This window comes from Haliotis rufescens, unplaced genomic scaffold (genome assembly GCF_023055435.1).
Source record: "Haliotis rufescens isolate VD_foot unplaced genomic scaffold, xgHalRufe1.0.p SCAF_7, whole genome shotgun sequence".
Lineage (NCBI taxonomy): Eukaryota > Metazoa > Mollusca > Gastropoda > Lepetellida > Haliotidae > Haliotis > Haliotis rufescens.
In genome coordinates, this window is record NW_025964361.1 from 6,287,558 (window position 1) to 6,304,973 (window position 17,416).

Consider the following 17,416-nt stretch of genomic DNA (forward strand, 5'->3'; position numbering starts at 1 on the left):
AGTATTTACTGGGGTATCCACTTCTGAATTCACGCTTGGCCATTGCTGAAAATCCGGTCATAGCATATATGACAATGCTGCTTGTGAATACGGCAAAAAACGATGGTCATAAGTTCCAAAGGTGTAGTTTCCCATGAAACAACCGCCCAAATTTGGATTATATAGTGAATCATACGCAAATACGGTCATTGCACGCATTTCCTACTATTTTGAGTTTGTTTCAAAGTTGTAAAACCAAGCTTTTTGTCCTGTGAATAACATTCACTATGACGATTGGATACGATTCAATACACTCGCCCACCTGGGCCTACTGTGTAGAGCACTGGGTACATGTACATGGGTCATGGTGAGGCGCAGTCAGCGACGCGGCTGTTGTGATGAAGAGAGGCAACAACTGATGGTGACAGTGCGTGTGTCCAATATCACACCTACCGTCCAGACATACGGGTGTTAGACAAGGTAGGTGCATACCCCATAATGTAAAACTTCAAGTGACTTTGTCAGTGTGTGAGTTTATTGGAGTATGAACCTTCGTAAGAACGTCGGAGCTTGACGTTTCTTTCATACTTACATGTTGACTTTGGGTGGGTGGGTGTCACATTTTGAATTCTTTATTTCAATGAGGTGACTATGTCAGGTCAGTGATCAGACAAGAAAGTATGGCGGGGTAAGTGATGAATTTGTGTTCAGTACTCATTGTCCAAAATATGGGACGGCCAGCTGAATCGCGTTTACCCGGCTATACGATGCGTAACGGTATCGTTCACATTTACCATATTTAATCTAATAGGGGTATATTTTAGGACGGCCAGGTCTGTATTTCTTCATGGTATGTTAGGGGATATTCATGATAAGGTTTCTAAATGGGATGCACACATTTACTGGTTCACTAAACCTGGCTTGTCGACAGACCAAGGTTTTACTACCAATTAGAGGGTTTACTCAGTATCTGTTATCGGAAATACAGTAATCTTGCACCCTTTCTTGACATACACACCACCCTTCATACTGTAATTAGTGTACTACAAGGTAGTAGTTTAATACATGTGGTAGAAGCGGGGTGTACGGGATTTTCCTAGCTGAATGGGACCGGTGAAGATCCGGGGTAGAATAGGTCTTCAGCAACCCATGCTTGCCGTAACAGGCGACTCTGCTTGTCATAAGAGGCCGGATCGGGTGGTAAGGCTCGCTGACTTGGTTGATGCATGTCAAGGTATCCCAGTTGCGTGGATCGATGCTCATGATGTCAGTCACTGGGTTGTCTCGTCCAGACTCGATTATTTTCTGACCGCCGTCATATAGCTGGAATAGTGTTCAATGCGGCGTTAAACAACAAACACGCAAACAAACAAACTTGCCTGAAAAGACACCTTGTGTAACGTGTTTCAGTATGGGGCATGACCGAAGCCCTAGAAATTCGCAGGAGTCAAGCTTGCCGAACATGCTCATTGCTCACCCATCCAGCTTCTCTCCGCAACGTTGCTTAACTGCGCCGGATATGGGACCTGTGCCAATAAGCGCCCGCACGTTTTTAAACATTTCAGTTGTCCTTGAAGATTACTCGGACATATCTGCTCATGTTTAGTGTGTGTGTGTGTGTGTGTGTGTGTGTGTGTGTGTGTGTGTGTGTGTGTGTGTGTGCTTGTACTAGTCCGGACTGATGCCAATTAATAGTGCTAGCACACTGAGATACATTTCCGGAGTTTAACATGAATATCCCACTCAGACACAGTATACCAGCCGACCAGCCCTTGTTAAGCCCCTTAATGCCGGGCGCCAGACAGGATAACAACACGTTCCATCTTTTAACGTCTTTCGGTGTGACGCGGTCGGGGATCGAGCCCCGGACCTTCCGCTCTTCGGGCGGACGCTCTACCACTAGACCACAGAGGCGGTCCTGAACATTTAAGAACGAAGTAGATGTGTATTCTGTAACAAACACATTATATGTCCAGATAAATTAAACTTCGAATACAGTATTGTCATAATCTAAACAATCAGTGTTTGTTTGTTTTTAGCCATCCATGACCACATCCTGTTGTTGTTGCCCGAGCGACGCCAGCTAGCAGACACCGCCCCCATGGCGATCACTGTGCACAGAACAAGATGTTTGTTCTAGTAAGTATATCAATTGTTAGCATCACCCACTCACCTTCAACCAGGGAGTCTAGGGCAGAATAGGTCCCCACAACTCCATGCTTATGCTTGCCTGAGAAGCGACTTAATACAAGGCCGTAGTTAACTTTTTTGACGGGGTTGTGTGTGTGTGTGTGTGTGTGTGTGTGTGGCGGGGAGGGGGGGGGGGGGGGGGGGGGGGGGGGGGCATATATTTGTGCAAGTATCACTTGTCCCCTAATTGTATTTTCATGATTACCATCATAAGCATCGATCCACACAATTGGGATACGATGTCATGCATCGACCAAGTCAGCGAGCAAGGCCACCCGATTCCGTTAGTCGCCTCTTACAGGACAAGCATAGTCACCTTTTACGGCAAGCATGGGTTGCTGAAGACCTATTCTACCCCGGATCTTCACTGGTCCTATGTTAAAGTATAGTGTAGAAGTTAGGATATTCGTAACCAGGCACACTTTCACAAAACAACCTTTGCTACACCATTCTACAGTTCAACCGTTTCACGAAGCAACCCGTATCTCGATCTTAACTAGGTGCACTAACCTCAACGCAAAGGCTTGCGATCGTTAGGTTATTTTACATCGTCTGCTGAAAAGATTACTCGATATTTTATCGAATTTCATTGCCTATTAACTCAATCATCAAACTTCATAATATATTTAAGCCTAGAACTGTTTCCTTCAAGGAAAACCCAAAGTAATACAGGTCTTACACATTTACCAAGTTGGTAAAACCCGCAAGCAAGGCTATTACGGCGAATCTGGGATTCGAACCCACGATCATAGATTCCTGGCCCACCTAAGGGACACAACTCTGCACATCATGTTAGATCACTCAAGATTATATGTTAAACTATAAGTCGAAGGTTTATTTCATTTATTTTTAAATATTTTTTGAAACCTCTGTTCACAGTCTCCTGGTTTCCGTGGCTTCGGTGTTGTACATACTTGTTTTGCTGGGGGCGCCAAGTCACAGAAGCAGCAGAATCAGACTTTATGCAAAAAGAAATATCCTCTACAACCGTGCCCACAATCCTGGTTTAGTGACAATGCAGGACGGGACAATGCATGAGAAACACATGCTGAAAGAAAATCCCATCTCTGGTCCTCAGCTCAAGGAGGCCGGAATTCCACCAGCAAACACCCTCTACCGTGAATACAAGCATCGGTCTCACAGGGGTTCCAGTCATGAAGTTAAACTGGATCAACGGCCGCATAGGGAGCAGCATGGAGAAGATACCGAAGAGCCAAATATTTCATCGGAAAAATATCATTCTCAGCATTCCAGAAATACATGGGAGCAGCCAAATATTCCATCGGAAAAATATCATTCTCAGCATTCCAGCAATACATGTCCCCCCAAACACAATGTCGCCTTCTTGAAGGTTCACAAAGCCGGCAGCAGTACCATGGCAAACATCCTGCAGAGGTTTGCCGTCAGGAACGACCTCAACGTGGTCCTCCCCGACAAACTAGTTGGAGAAAGCGGTTTCAACATTCTTGGTTACGGACCTTTCTTCTCGGCGAACATGGTCATCCCCGTTCCCGAAGGACAGACCTTCAATATACTGTGCAACCATGTTGTGTACAACAGGGTAGTGTTGGACAAGCTCATGCCCCCTGGCACGTTCTATGTCGCCATCGTGAGGAGTCTTGAAGAAAGGTTCATTTCCGCGATGAACTATTTTGGTCAGGTATATTATATCGAAGACAAAATGAAAATGACTGGTGCGTTTAAACGAGAGGACATTCTGTCACACTTCTTCACCAATCAAAAGGTTCACGGGATATACAAGGAGTCTATAATAAACAGTATTGCGTATGATTTTGGGTTCCCAACGTACAGTGACAATGAGGAATATGCCCAGAGCTACCTTCAGAAGATCGATAAGGAGTTTGACTTTGTGATGATCATGGAATATTTTGACGAGTCTCTCGTGTTGCTAAGGCGACGTCTGTGTTGGGGTCTCCGTGACATCCTCTATATCAAACATAACTCCAATCGACATCCTGTTCTTCCTCTCGCAGAGGAAGATAGACAGAAACTGTACGGATCACAGAAACTAGATCATAGGATATACCAGCATTTCTACGGTAAATTCTGGGATGAAATTCTAGCTGAAGGACGTGACATATTTGATGAAGTTGCTAACTTTAAACTTGTGCAAAAGCAAGTTTTTGACTTTTGCAGTAGTGATGAAAAACAACAGAGAGTTCTTAATATTCCGTCGTCGAAATGGAACGAAGATTTCAGGCTGACAGCGTCCGATTGTAGAGGGATGCTGGTGTCAGAACTGATGCAGGTTCAGAAGCTGATGGACAGGGCCAGGGAACGGCTGAGGAGGGACGGAACGCAAGAACAATGGGGGGCGTATGTTCAGAACTTTCGGCATAACAACAAAATGCGGATGAAAAATATAGAAACATATAACGATATGTTTTACGTTAAACCCGCAAATGTCACATGATATCTCATATGTTATTGCAATGAAACACGACAAAAAATGTTTACCCACTTTGGAAACTCGGTTAAAGCCTGCGCCTTGGTCTTGATGAAGAACGTTGCGTTTAGTGGCATTGAGCAATAGACAAGGTTTGTTTACACGGCTACCTGTAAATAATTGGGTTTGGTTTGCAAACCATTGGTGTAGAGTATGAGCAACTGGGTATGATAGCATCATATCAACCAGTTCACAGAATTCCAAATTCCGGACCCGTGAAGATTCCGTGGTAGAATAGGTCTTCAGCGACCCATGCTTGCCATAAAAGGCGACTATGCTTGTCGTAAGAGGCGACTAACGGGATCGGCTGGTCAGGCTCGCTGACTTGGTTGATGCATGTCATCGTATCCCAATTGCTGATGATGTCAATCACTGGATTGTCCGGTCCAGCCTCGATTATTTACAGACTGCCGCCATCTAGATGGAACATTGCTGAGTGCGACGTTAAACGACAAAAACCTCCAAATTCTACTCTTTGTTGTTGTTCTGACAAGAACAAAGTATCGGGGACTTATTCAGCCCCTGTATCATCAGGGGTAGAGCCTGACTCTGTGGCAAGACAGACCAGCTGAGGGTGGGTATGTGTGGCCTCCATGTGATAATCCATGGGCATTTTAAACCATATTTACAATAAATTATTGATTTTACAAACCGAACCTCTTGCTTATATCTCTCCTGACATCATAGTCACAGAATTCCTTTACAGCTACGACTAGAATACCAAGGATACCTTTTTTCATTATCACACCATTTGTGGCTACCACACACAACGTTTTGTGCAAGTACACACAATAGCACCGCGCAGGACTCATAGAATAAGCTTCAGACATTGTATTTTGTTTGTTGTTTAACGCCGCACTAGACAATAGTCCAGCTATATGACGGCGGTCTGTAAATAATCGAGTCTTGACCAGACTTCGTTAAAGGTTAAAACATTGTATAACTACAACCAAGAAAAAGACCTATTTGAGTAAGACTTGATAATTACCGTTTCCGAAGCATTCGCTGCAGAACGTCGATAGGTGGCGCCCTAGCCTTGCTCCAAGTCTCCACAGAATGAAAGTCCATGGATATATTTGTTGTTTAACGCCGCATTATATTTCAGCTATATAACGGCGGTCTGTTAATAATATCCAGTGATTGGCATCATGAGCATCGATCTACGCAATTGGGATACGATGACATACATCAACCAAGTCAGGGAGCCTGGCCACCCGATCCCATTAGTCGTCTCTTACGACAATCATAGTCGCTTTTTACGACAATCAGTCGTGTAAGTAATGTTTTACACAGCAATCAGCTACAGTTGATGTCCGTATATTCAAACTAGTGGTCGACAGCATGAACAACAATTCACCCTGTAAGGGTACAGTGAGTTTGGTTTTATGACCATTTGAACAGTGTTTCAGCTTTACCATTGCCTGTCTGCTTAATGTGTTAGGAAGTGGCCCAGTGGATACAGCATCTGCCAAGAGAGTGAAAGGGCTGTGGTCGGATCCTCTGACTGCGTCATACCCTGCCTGGCGCTCGGCAATAAGGGGATAAAACAAGGACTGGTTCGCTCGGAGTCAGTACAACGTGTCGGAGTTGGGTATCCATGTTAAACTGTGGCATGATGTCGCAGTTGGCTGGCACAATAAAACCACTGGCATAGGTCCATAATAGTATATGTAGATCTAATATGTTTAGATTTTGCACATAAACCTAAACACGTTCCTTGTCCAATAATTTCGACATGTTTAGGTCTAAACATGTTTGGGATTTTGTTTAATAGCTAATCGTGTTTAGGTTCTAAATGTGGGAAAACCGTACACCCCCTTCAATTCGTTGTGGTAATTTACAAATAGGGCGCTTTCCGTGAGTTTTTCTTAAAAGTTTAATGGTGATATAGAAGTGTAACTGAAAGACGTTAAGGTGTTGTCACAATTGTCAATTTTCATAGCCAGCATTTACTTAGCTTTATTTAGTTGTACAGTTTTACATCGAAGGGACAAAAAACCCAGGGTTTTTTCTTTTATAAAAACAAAATACGATTTTAGAACTATTTAGTATTAGAGTTTTGAACGATACACTCATTTTTCTCGCATTGTAAGTAGGAAGCTCTTAAAACGTGTAAAAATATCACGCCGTCATCAGTCCGTATCGCCCCCTTCCAGGTATTAAAACGATGATGAAGTGGAAACAGTTGAAGTCAGTTTCATCATCGTTTCCTTTGTTGGTTTGTTGTTTAACGCCGCACTCAGCAATATTCCAGTTGAATGAGGGCGGTCTGTAAATAATCGAGTCTGGACCAGACAATCCAGTGATTGACATCATGAGCACTGATCCACGCAATTGGTGTGCGATGACATGCATCAACAAGGTCAGCGAGCCTGACCACCCGATCCTGTTAGTTGCCTCTAACACGACAAGCATAGTCGCCTTTTACGGCAAGCATGGGTTTGCAGAAGACCTATTCTACCCCAGATCTGGTCCACTGTCACATGGAGGTGATCAGTCGTAAGGGGTCTGCACATGATATTATAAAGTCTTCATATCTCCGGCCAGACCTACTGATGAGCTGCTTATTTGCTTAACCTACATTTATAAATCACCATAACCCATCTTCTGAGGCATGAAAACTTATAAATGTTCCCCACCTAAGGCAATTCAAACCCTTGTAAACCTAGAAAAGAGGCACCTTTTACAAACAAGAGTGATCAGAAAGATGACATATCCCCCTGGCAGCTGTCTGTAAAGTAATCACTAGTAAATGTGCAATTCTATATGTAATGAGTCAACAGTTGAATGTTCTTTTAGAAGCATACATTGTTTAACCTACTGAATGGTTTTCGAATTCTGGCCCGGAAACGAAAACGTTCCCCAATGGAGTCTAGGTCCAACTTCTTTACATAAAAATTGTAAAAAAGTAAAAATTTGTAAAAAAAAATAATATCAAAAGGCATCACTTAAGTATGTGCCTGATAGCTTTACCAAGTTTCGATCAAATACACTGAATGGTTTTCGAATTCTGCCCCGGAAACGAACCCCATCCCCAATTGAGTCTATGTCCAACTTCATTCCATAAAAATTTAAAAAAAATAAAAATTAGAAAAATCCCAAAATATCAAAAGGCACCACTTCAGTATGTGCCTGATAGATTTGCCAAGTTTCAATCAAATATACTGAATGGTTTTTGAATCCTGCCCTGGAAAAGGAAATGATTACGAACGGACAGATGGTCAGACGGACGGAGAGACAGACTGGCTGATCGCTATATCCCCCCGCATTATATGCCAGCATAGAACAGCATTGGAAATACTCTATGATCAAGTATTTCCTGGGATATCAATTTTTGATTTCATGCTTGGAAATGTCTGCAATTGTGGTCATAGCATTCATGACAATGGTGCTTGTGTATTGCAATACACATTGTCATATGATTCATAGGTGTAGCTTCATTTGAAATAAACTCCCAAAGTTAGTTCATATCGGGAAACATGCAAATCTGGACATGGCATGCAATTCCCTCTGTATAACATTTGTTTCAACAGTGTAAAATGTGGCCAGTGGTTAATATCGAGATCGAGAGAGAGAGAGTGTGTGTGTGCATACATATATAAAATATACATTAAGAAATATATCGAAAATTTTAATACAATATGTTCAATAGCTCCTGAGTAGATGAGATTGGCGAGAATGCTGTAATTATAACTAAAATGCGCAGCTGCGGGGTACATTTTGAGTATAATGCTGCTTCTAACAATATTTCAGCTGTATTAGTGAGTGAGTAGTGTTTTACGCAGCTTTTAGCATTATCACGGTGGGGACACCAGAAATGGGCTTCATCTTCGGTGTGATGAGCGAATGCTTTAACCACTAGGCTACCTGGCTGCCCCTTCAGTTATATAAGGCAGGATAAAGTAGAATCAGACTTCACCCATTGTATCCATGTGATGAATCGGACCTGGGTCTTGGGTGTGACCAGCTACCTCTGCCCAGCATGAGGCACAATGCACCCATGTGTAGGCTAACTGTTCCACCCAGGGTGAAACAATCACTTGTCATAACATGCAATAATGACTTTGGCAATCTTTTATTTACACAATAAATATCAACATTCAACTGATTGCCTTGCCCCGTGTAGATGCTTCATATGTTCACTGGCACTTCTTCCCTCAAAGGTTGAGTTTTTTCTTTTCAGCAAAAAACTGAAAATAATTTTTTGAGAGAATAATAAAGCAATGGCACAAACAGTGTTTAACACAGCAAGGAGCAGTACTAGTTAATGCCTGTATATTACCAGCTGTACTAGTGGTTGATGGCATGAGCATCGATCCAAGCTGTAAGGTACAGTGAGACCCTTTTTTTTACATTCATTAGTATTTCAGGGGGCACGGTTGGCCCAGTCGTCTAAGGCGCCGTGATTCGCTGTGCAGAGGTGTGTCCCATGGGCACGCCAGAAACCTATGATTGTGGGTTCGAATCCTGGTTCTCCCCGATTATGTTTCTAGGTTTGTCAGCACCATACCCGTGCTCGTGTGTTTCTCCAAAGTGGTAAATGTCTGAGACCTGCATCACTTCGGGCTTTCCTCCCACATTAAGCCGACACGCCGTGATATAACTGGAATACTGTTAAAAGCGGCGTTAAACCCAACTCACTCATTTAAACCACTGCCTGTCCACTTAATGTGGTAAGAAGACTGCCTCCGTGGTGTAGTGAATAGATCGTCTGCCCAGTTTTAGGTCGGTAGTTTGTTCCCCTACCAAAGATGTTAAAAGATCGTACTTCTTCTGACCCTGCCTGGCGCTCATCATTAAGGGGATAAAACTAGAACTGTTCAGTATACTGTGTTTGAGTGGGGTATCCATGTTAAATTGTGGGATGGTATCTCAGTGGGCTAGTACCATAAAAACGGACTAGTACAAACATCCACACACGCATGTGCATTCAGATTGCTTTAAAAATGCAATGATCTTGCCCCAAACATTAAACCCCACTTCACCTCACCCAATGTGGTAGGAATGCCAGATGTGATGCAGGTCTGAGATGTTTACAAATTCGATGAAACCCACGAGTATGAGTTTCTTAGTCAGCATCATACCCAATCTGGGCAAACCGGGATTTGAAACCCACAGCCATGGGTTTCTGAATAGCGACACACAATAAAAACACATATTGCAGTGTGTGGGATTTTGGGTAGGGATCATAATAAAAATGTTTAAAAAAATTACATGTGGACATCAATGACATACAAACAAACAAATAAAGAAAGAAAGAACAAATATATGCCCCCTTCCACCCACTGAAGGTGAAATTCACAAATGGGACCCTCACCAGACCAAAATTGTGGAACTGCCTCCATACTGTTAGCAGTCGATCTCCATTAGTCGACTCTTACGATTAAGGGAGAGACATCATATCCTTACTTCATATGAAGTCACACTCACCTTGGACAGTGCGGCCATGACTGGGCCAAATCTGGCCATTTTGTTGAGATGTTGACCAATCCAAGATGGCAGCTTGCTTGCTACATGGGGGCCGGCATATCGACGGTCACACAGCAGGATGGAGGCATAATCACCACGGTGACGGATAGCTCGACCTGAAACAAGCGTTGCAGAATATGATTCTAAATTAGGAAATGTTCAAAAAACAAATACTGCTGAGTACATGGAATATGCCATATCACCATAGTGTGATGAAGGCAGACGATCACTCAAACAAGTAAACAAGTAGGGATAACAACAAGTATGTCTACTAACAAATGCAGATCAAGAGATAAAATGGCGAGTGTGGTAGGTTTTATGTGATTGTTCGCAATATTCCAGTTGGGGTACACTAGAAATGGGCTTCACATATGTTGTACCAGTGCAAGGCATCCAATAATAGCTTCACACATATTGCAAGGCATCCAACCCAGGCCTTTGGGGTGACGAACGCATTGACACAAGGCTACCAAAAAAAACCCAGGGTGCAATGATTTGTTTGTTGTTCAGCAATCTTCCAGTTATATGACGGCTGTCTGGACCAGACAATACACTGATTGACATCATGCGCATCAATCTGGGCAATTAATGACATTGTCAAACAAGTCAGCGAGCCTGACCATCCAATCCCATAAGTCACCCTTACGGCAAGCAGTTGCTATTTACGACAAGCATGGTTTGCTGAAGACCTATTCTAACCTGGATCTTCACGGGTTCAGGGTACAATAAAGGTGTGAGATGAAACATGTCATGATTCTTAACTTACAATAGGATACAAATCACAGGAGTGAGTGATGGAGTGAGTTGGGTTTAATGCCGCTTTTAACAGTATTCCAGTTATATCACGGCGTGTCAGCTTAATGTTGGAGGAAAGCCCGATGTGATGCAGGTCTTAGACGTTCACCACTTCGGTTAAACCCACGAGCACGGGTATGGTGCTGACAAACCTAGAAACATGATCGGAGCGAACCGGGATTCGAACCCACAATCATAGGTTTCTGGCGTGCCCAAGGGACGCAACTCTGCACAGTGAATCGCAGCGCCTTAGACGACTGGGCCACCCGTGCACCAACAGATCACAGGAAACAGTCTGTCCTACAATTTGAAATATATTCCATATTGTTAAATGTGTGTTGGTGCCAGTAATTAAAATGCAGTTAAAACCTCTGGAGCTGATAGGAAAAGTACCACAAGGAAACTGTCTCACCGATGGACTGGTTGACGGCCTTCATACAAATATTCTCGTAGTGCAGCTGTCCAGGTAGTCGACCATCCTCAGATTTAGGCTGTGGAGTGAATGGATGCTGAATGGTGAGTGAATGGTTGTAGCAATCATCAACGAAATGGTTGGTATGGTAAGACAATATCAGTGTTACCCGTTCTGACATTTAATGTTAATTACGTTTGTGATGTTCTTAGGTATTTGTATGGGTGTTTAACAATAGGCTGAGACCTGGTGCTGATGTAACCAAAATTTCCTTTGGGATAAGAAAGTTTGATCTAATCTTAAAGCTTTTGTATCACCCTGTGGTATATATATATATTATACTCTTATGAATGTCCCAAGTCTGTATTGAAGTATGGGAGTAGTATGTACCAGACACTATTGCATCCACTAGCTCCAACGAAATTTCCTTTCAATGTTAACACATGGACTATATAATTTAAATGCAAAAAGATGTCTTGTATGAGAGTAAAAATGTGATTTTATTGAGACACACACACATGCATACACGTCGTTACTTAAGTGCAATAATCTTGGGCGCGACGTTAAACCCCATTTTACCTCACCTCAGAGTACACAAGAAAACATATTTTCCTAAAATCATTTATAAGAGTCTTGTGATTTGTATAAATACATGAATAAATACACTTGATGATCGAGGATGTGATTTAAAGTGATGAAATTTTCATTATTCACAAGTGAAGCCAGGTGAACCCACATAGTTCTTGTTGAGGTAGTCCATCTTCTCCCGGAGTTCGGGTGAGTACATGTTTGGGTACGGCATTCCCACCATGATGACACACCTGTACAGACAGCATACACATTACATGTTTGTTTGTTTGTTGTTTAACGCCGCACGCAGCAATATTCCAGCTATATGACGGCGGTCTGTAAATAATCGAGTCTGAACCACACAATCCAGTGATTGACATCACCAGCATCGATCCACGCAATTGGGATACGATGACATGCATCAACCAAGTCAGTGAGCCTGACCACCCGATCCCGTTAGTCGCCTCTTACGACAAGCATAGTCACCTTTTACGGTAAGAATGGGTTGCTGAAGACCTATTCTAACCCGGATCTTCACGGGTCACACATTACATGCTATGAGCGGACAACATACAAGGCAAACCACAATAAAATACACTCACAAAAATCATCAAGCACTTCTTTACATAGATTTATTTTATTCCAAGATTAAACCAGTTTAATTATTTGTTTCACCCATCCATCTTTCACTTTGGAGAAAAATAAAAAGTGAAAGGGGAAATAAACCTATGATCGCAAAAGTACAATGTCGTTAGGATCAGGCTTGTTCTCTCCCACTCTCTACAGTAAAGATTTTATCTGAAGGGAAGGATGGCAGTTTTTTACCCAGAAAATAAAATATAAAAGGCAGGTGAAATATGACAACAGGCACATATGTAAAAAATTGTGGTATATCTTGTGTTAAGTAACAAACAGTTATTTCATAAATGATTATTCTATTTCCCTCCAACCTACAGTTAATTTTGGGATAAAAATCTGTAAAATATTAGCAACTAAATTGGTTTGGCCAAACTATTGAAATCTCAAAAAATGTTTGAATTTGAAAACTCTGCCCTATTCACCGAGCCGTGTCTGAAATGTTACACAAATTGCATTTGGACAAGGAATGAAGATGAATGATGCTCTGATTCAAGCTACACAAAATACTAAACTTTCGCTTAGTGCCTGAACATATGTTCAACATGTCTACACAACCATGACAACAAAAACATTCTTTTGTGGATCATAGCCAAGATCAAGCAAAAAAATAATTAAAGAAAACCAAACCCCCAAAACCAGACAAATACCGTATTTGACGTAATAAGCGCCCAGGGAGCACTCAAAATTAGAAATAGGGGGCTCTTATTAGAATATTATTTAGTTGAAAAAACAACAGAGGTGAAAGATAAATTTCGTGGTTTATGCTGACAGCCTGAAATGTTTATGTACGAAAGATATATTTTCCCAGACTGTAATTGCCGATAATTAAGGGTGCATATAACACACGCGTGAGTATTATACACGAATAAATAAGTCTTGTGTACATTGATCAATCAGAAGGGGTGCTAATTGGGATTGTTCACTAGCCAAGATATTAGCAAATGTTGCCAAGTTACGTCGAATACGGTAAAAAGAAAGAGCCATTAATAATTTGTGAAAGAGGAAATGGGGTTCAGTCCAGGTTAAAAATAGACCTGGCAACTGTTTTAAATGGCGGGAACTGGAGCGTGAGGAAGGATAGTTACAATACTCCAGCAGGCTCGACAGGCTGCAATGTCAACATTGTTACTGGCCTGTATCCGAGCGTACAGACACTGACTATGAATACATTCACAAACAGTTGCATGAACACGAGGAAATTAGGACACGAAAGCACCTGGTTAATGCTCAGGAGCTTCTGTGAGAAACTGGAAACACATCATTAAGAGGGTCAAACACAGGGCGCATTGATCACTGAAGCTTGAGATGTGTGAGAACTTTATATTGGTCAGACTATACACAAGTGGTTAGAGCCTTCTGGACACACCCTTGTAGATTTATTGTACAGGAATGAAGTATTGGTTTTATCATAAGGCCAGGATGAATTATTTGATTTTCATCAATGCCAGCCTCCGTTGCACATTCCCCCTGACATCAGTTTAGCTACACATTTTTTATTTTTTGTTTCAATGGCCCGCTGCCCCTATTGAAAAGCAGCTGGAAAAGAAAAAAATTAAATAGCTATATATTTTTCTCCTGCTATTAATATATACTCTCCTATATAACATAATATGTTATATATATATAAATTCTATGTCTACATCACTATCAGTGATTCAAGAAGCCAGCTTCAGTTTTAACTCCACGGCAGAATGACTTTCATATCAATAAATAAACGATTGACATCTACGGAAGCCTTTTAGGGCCATTTGTTTTTTCTTGAAATTTCAAAATACTTACTTGAAATTTCAAGATGTAATAAGTTGAAATTTCAAGATACATACTAAGTTGAAATTTCAACTAAGTATCATGAAATTTCAACTTAGTATCTTGATAGTATCGAAACAAATAAAAAACCAAATGGCCCTAAAAGGCTTCCTTCGACATCACTTTGTATTTACATTTTTATTTCGACCAACCTTTTGGAAAAACTAGAATAAATCCATGAAACATAAAATCAAAAACATGTGGCCTTTATAGTCTCAAGTACCTACAGATCAAGAACATGTGATTATTAAGTGATAATTAAAGAACGCGTTCCCTTCTTTCTGTGAAACACACCATATGCATTCCTACAAAACATCTTTGCTTCGTGTGGATCACAGTGACAGTAAATACCCTAAAAAGCTGTAGCTCACCTGGGTAGTCAATTGTTTAAACTGTCATCAAAGACAGACAGAATGCTGTCAGGATTGATATACAAAATATTTGTTTGCATTTTCTCACTAAAAAGTGCCAACACACTTTAAACCTACAAAACATTTTTTTTAAATACAAAGATCAAATAACAATCAAAATATGTTAAAAAATAGAACATATATGTGGAGCCCCTCTACTAACAACTCATATACCAAATTTTGAGTAATGGCTGTGTAATAGCCATAAATAGGTTTTATAGAATGGCTGCACTAGCAGTCAGGTGAGCTAAACAATACACAAAATAAACCTCCTGCCTCAGTTTTGAAACATTCCCATGAAAATCTAATAAGAATTTAGTGTGGCCTTGATACACTCTCTCCTTTGGATATAGGTGAAAATTTTGGGTTTGGTTTGGTTTGTTGTTTAACGCCACACTCAGATATATTCCAGCTATTTGACGGCGGTCTGTAAAATAATCAAATCTGGACCAGACAATCCAGTGATTGATATCATGAACATCGATCCACGCAGATGGGATCGATGACATGCATCAACCAAGTCAGCAAGCCTGACCACCTGATCCCGCTAGTCGCCTTTTACGACAAGCATGGTCGCCCTTTACGACAAGCATGGTCGTCTTTTACGGCAAGTATGGGTTGCTCTACCCCGGAATCTTCATAGAACAGCATAAAACAACATTCATTTACTTAAGTAACCTCCATGTTAAAGCATGGTAGAGTGGCATGTCTTGAGGAAAATATTGCTAGTCTCACCTGCCCATGTCATCGGAGAAGTTTATGCCTTCGCTCATCTTGCCGCCTACAACACAGAGCAGGAGGCCCCCAGTGACCCCGGTCGAGCCCGTTACACTGAACTGTATCAGAGAGAAAACATGTGTAACACTGAACTGTAACAGAGAGAAAACATGTGTAACACTGAACTGTAACAGAGAGAAAACATGTGTAACACTGAACTGTAACAGAGAAAACATGTGTAACACTGAACTGTAACAGAGAAAACATGTGTAACACTGAACTGTAACAGAGAGAAAACATGTGTAACACTGAACTGTAACAGAGAGAAAACATGTGTAACACTGAACTGTAACAGAGAGAAAACATGTGTAACACTGAACTGTAACAGAGAAAACATGTGTAACACTGAACTGTAACAGAGAGAAAACATGTGTAACACTGAACTGTAACAGAGAGAAAACATGTGTAACACTGAACTGCAACAGAGAGAAAACATGTGTAACACTGAACTGTAACAGAGAAAACATGTGTAACACTGAACTGTAACAGAGAAAACATGTGTAACACTGAACTGTAACAGAGAGAACATGTGTAACACTGAACTGTAACAGAGAGAAAACATGTGTAACACTGAACTGTAACAGAGAGAAAACATGTGTAACACTGAACTGTAACAGAAAAGTGAGTGACTATTGTTTCACGCCGCTTTTAGCAATATTCCAGCAATATCACGGCGGGGGATACCAGAAATGGGCTTCACACATTGTACCCATGTTGGGAATCGAACCGGGTCTTCAGCGTGACGAGCTAACGCTTTAACTACTAGGCTACCCTACCGCCCCCTGTAACAGAACACATATGTGTAGACAGGGATGAGAAGATAGAACCTTTGCAATATGTCAGAAACGTTCAAATGGGAGATACCATATACAATCAATTCTGTCAGTATTATTCTGAAATAACAAGACACAATAATTACAAATACCAATGGCACCTGTTTCATGACATTTCAAGTTGAATAATCAAAAACTTATAACATAAAAATAACACTAATTGCAAATGTGTCAGCTGTAGAATTCAACCATAGTGGCTAGAATGTTCAAGATGAGCCTTGCTCTGTTGACTGTTGACAAATGATATGATGCTTGATGGAGCGAGACAAAGACTTTATTGATCTTCAACGAAAAGAATATACAGGGAACCGCCATTGATACCGGCTCGCACATGTCAATTTCAAAACGAGACTCTGACCTCTGACCCATACATATGCATACAATAAACCTTAATTGCATGCACACTACAGTGGCTAGTGATGCATCATAGTGCATCTGTGCAGTGCAATGAGACTGAAGACGTCGCCACAGAAACAGACTTGCCTCACCTTGATACATTTAGCAAACTCCGCAAGAGTGGAGTCAACCAAAGAGGCCAGTTTCGGCTCCCTGAATATCTGAAATAACGGTGAATATACATTTACAGTCAAATTAAAATGTAGGGTTTGTTCTTACAAAATGACAGACTAATGAGGAATGTTATTTCACTTATGGTTCATGTTTTCACAAACCAAAATTATTTACATGTCGCTTTGGAAATAGCTTCAGTTTCAAAACATTTGTTTTTCAAGCATCAAGTGACTCCAGTTGGAAAGAACCCCTACCAGGAATTTGCTCTGTTTATCAAGTAATATGGTGTAGGAAATAAGTCCAGGATGCCAGACTAGCAGGCCATGACATAAGTTCACTTGACTTTGAGTCAGGTGAGCTAAAACTCAATGATTTCTTCAATGGAAATTTTGAAACATTCTATGAATGGTAGAAGAAAAAACTAGTTAGCACTACCTTTCTAATTTTTTTTTGATGACAGGCCCTATGGTTTTATAAAGAAAGGCCAAATGATTAAAAATAGAAGCATTGTTGTAAATGTTTTGGCATTTATATAGACAAGAGTGTGTGTGTGTGTGTG

General features: G+C 41.2%; 2 protein-coding genes across 2 annotated transcripts in view; one reads left to right on the top strand and one right to left on the bottom strand.

The window, feature by feature from the left end:
• Positions 1 to 293: 293 nt before the first annotated feature.
• LOC124149641 (galactosylceramide sulfotransferase-like) lies at positions 294 to 4,965 on the top strand. The gene is made up of 3 exons (XM_046521369.2): positions 294 to 459; positions 2,019 to 2,118; positions 3,049 to 4,965. The coding sequence occupies exons 2-3, from the start codon at positions 2,081 to 2,083 to the stop codon at positions 4,601 to 4,603; spliced, it is 1,593 nt and encodes a 530-aa protein (XP_046377325.2). The 5' UTR covers positions 294 to 459; positions 2,019 to 2,080; the 3' UTR covers positions 4,604 to 4,965.
• A 3,730-nt stretch (positions 4,966 to 8,695) lies between these two features.
• Positions 8,696 to 17,416, bottom strand: part of LOC124149642 (ATP-dependent DNA helicase DDX11-like) — a 42,834-nt gene continuing 34,113 nt past the window's right edge. The window contains exons 23-28 of the mRNA XM_046521370.2: positions 16,836 to 16,904; positions 15,473 to 15,573; positions 12,049 to 12,133; positions 11,313 to 11,391; positions 10,067 to 10,221; positions 8,696 to 8,826 (exon numbers count right to left, since the gene is read on the bottom strand). Of these exons, the coding sequence (XP_046377326.2) occupies positions 8,794 to 8,826; positions 10,067 to 10,221; positions 11,313 to 11,391; positions 12,049 to 12,133; positions 15,473 to 15,573; positions 16,836 to 16,904 (522 nt within the window). The 3' untranslated portion in view covers positions 8,696 to 8,793. The remainder of the gene's footprint in view (positions 8,827 to 10,066; positions 10,222 to 11,312; positions 11,392 to 12,048; positions 12,134 to 15,472; positions 15,574 to 16,835; positions 16,905 to 17,416) is intronic.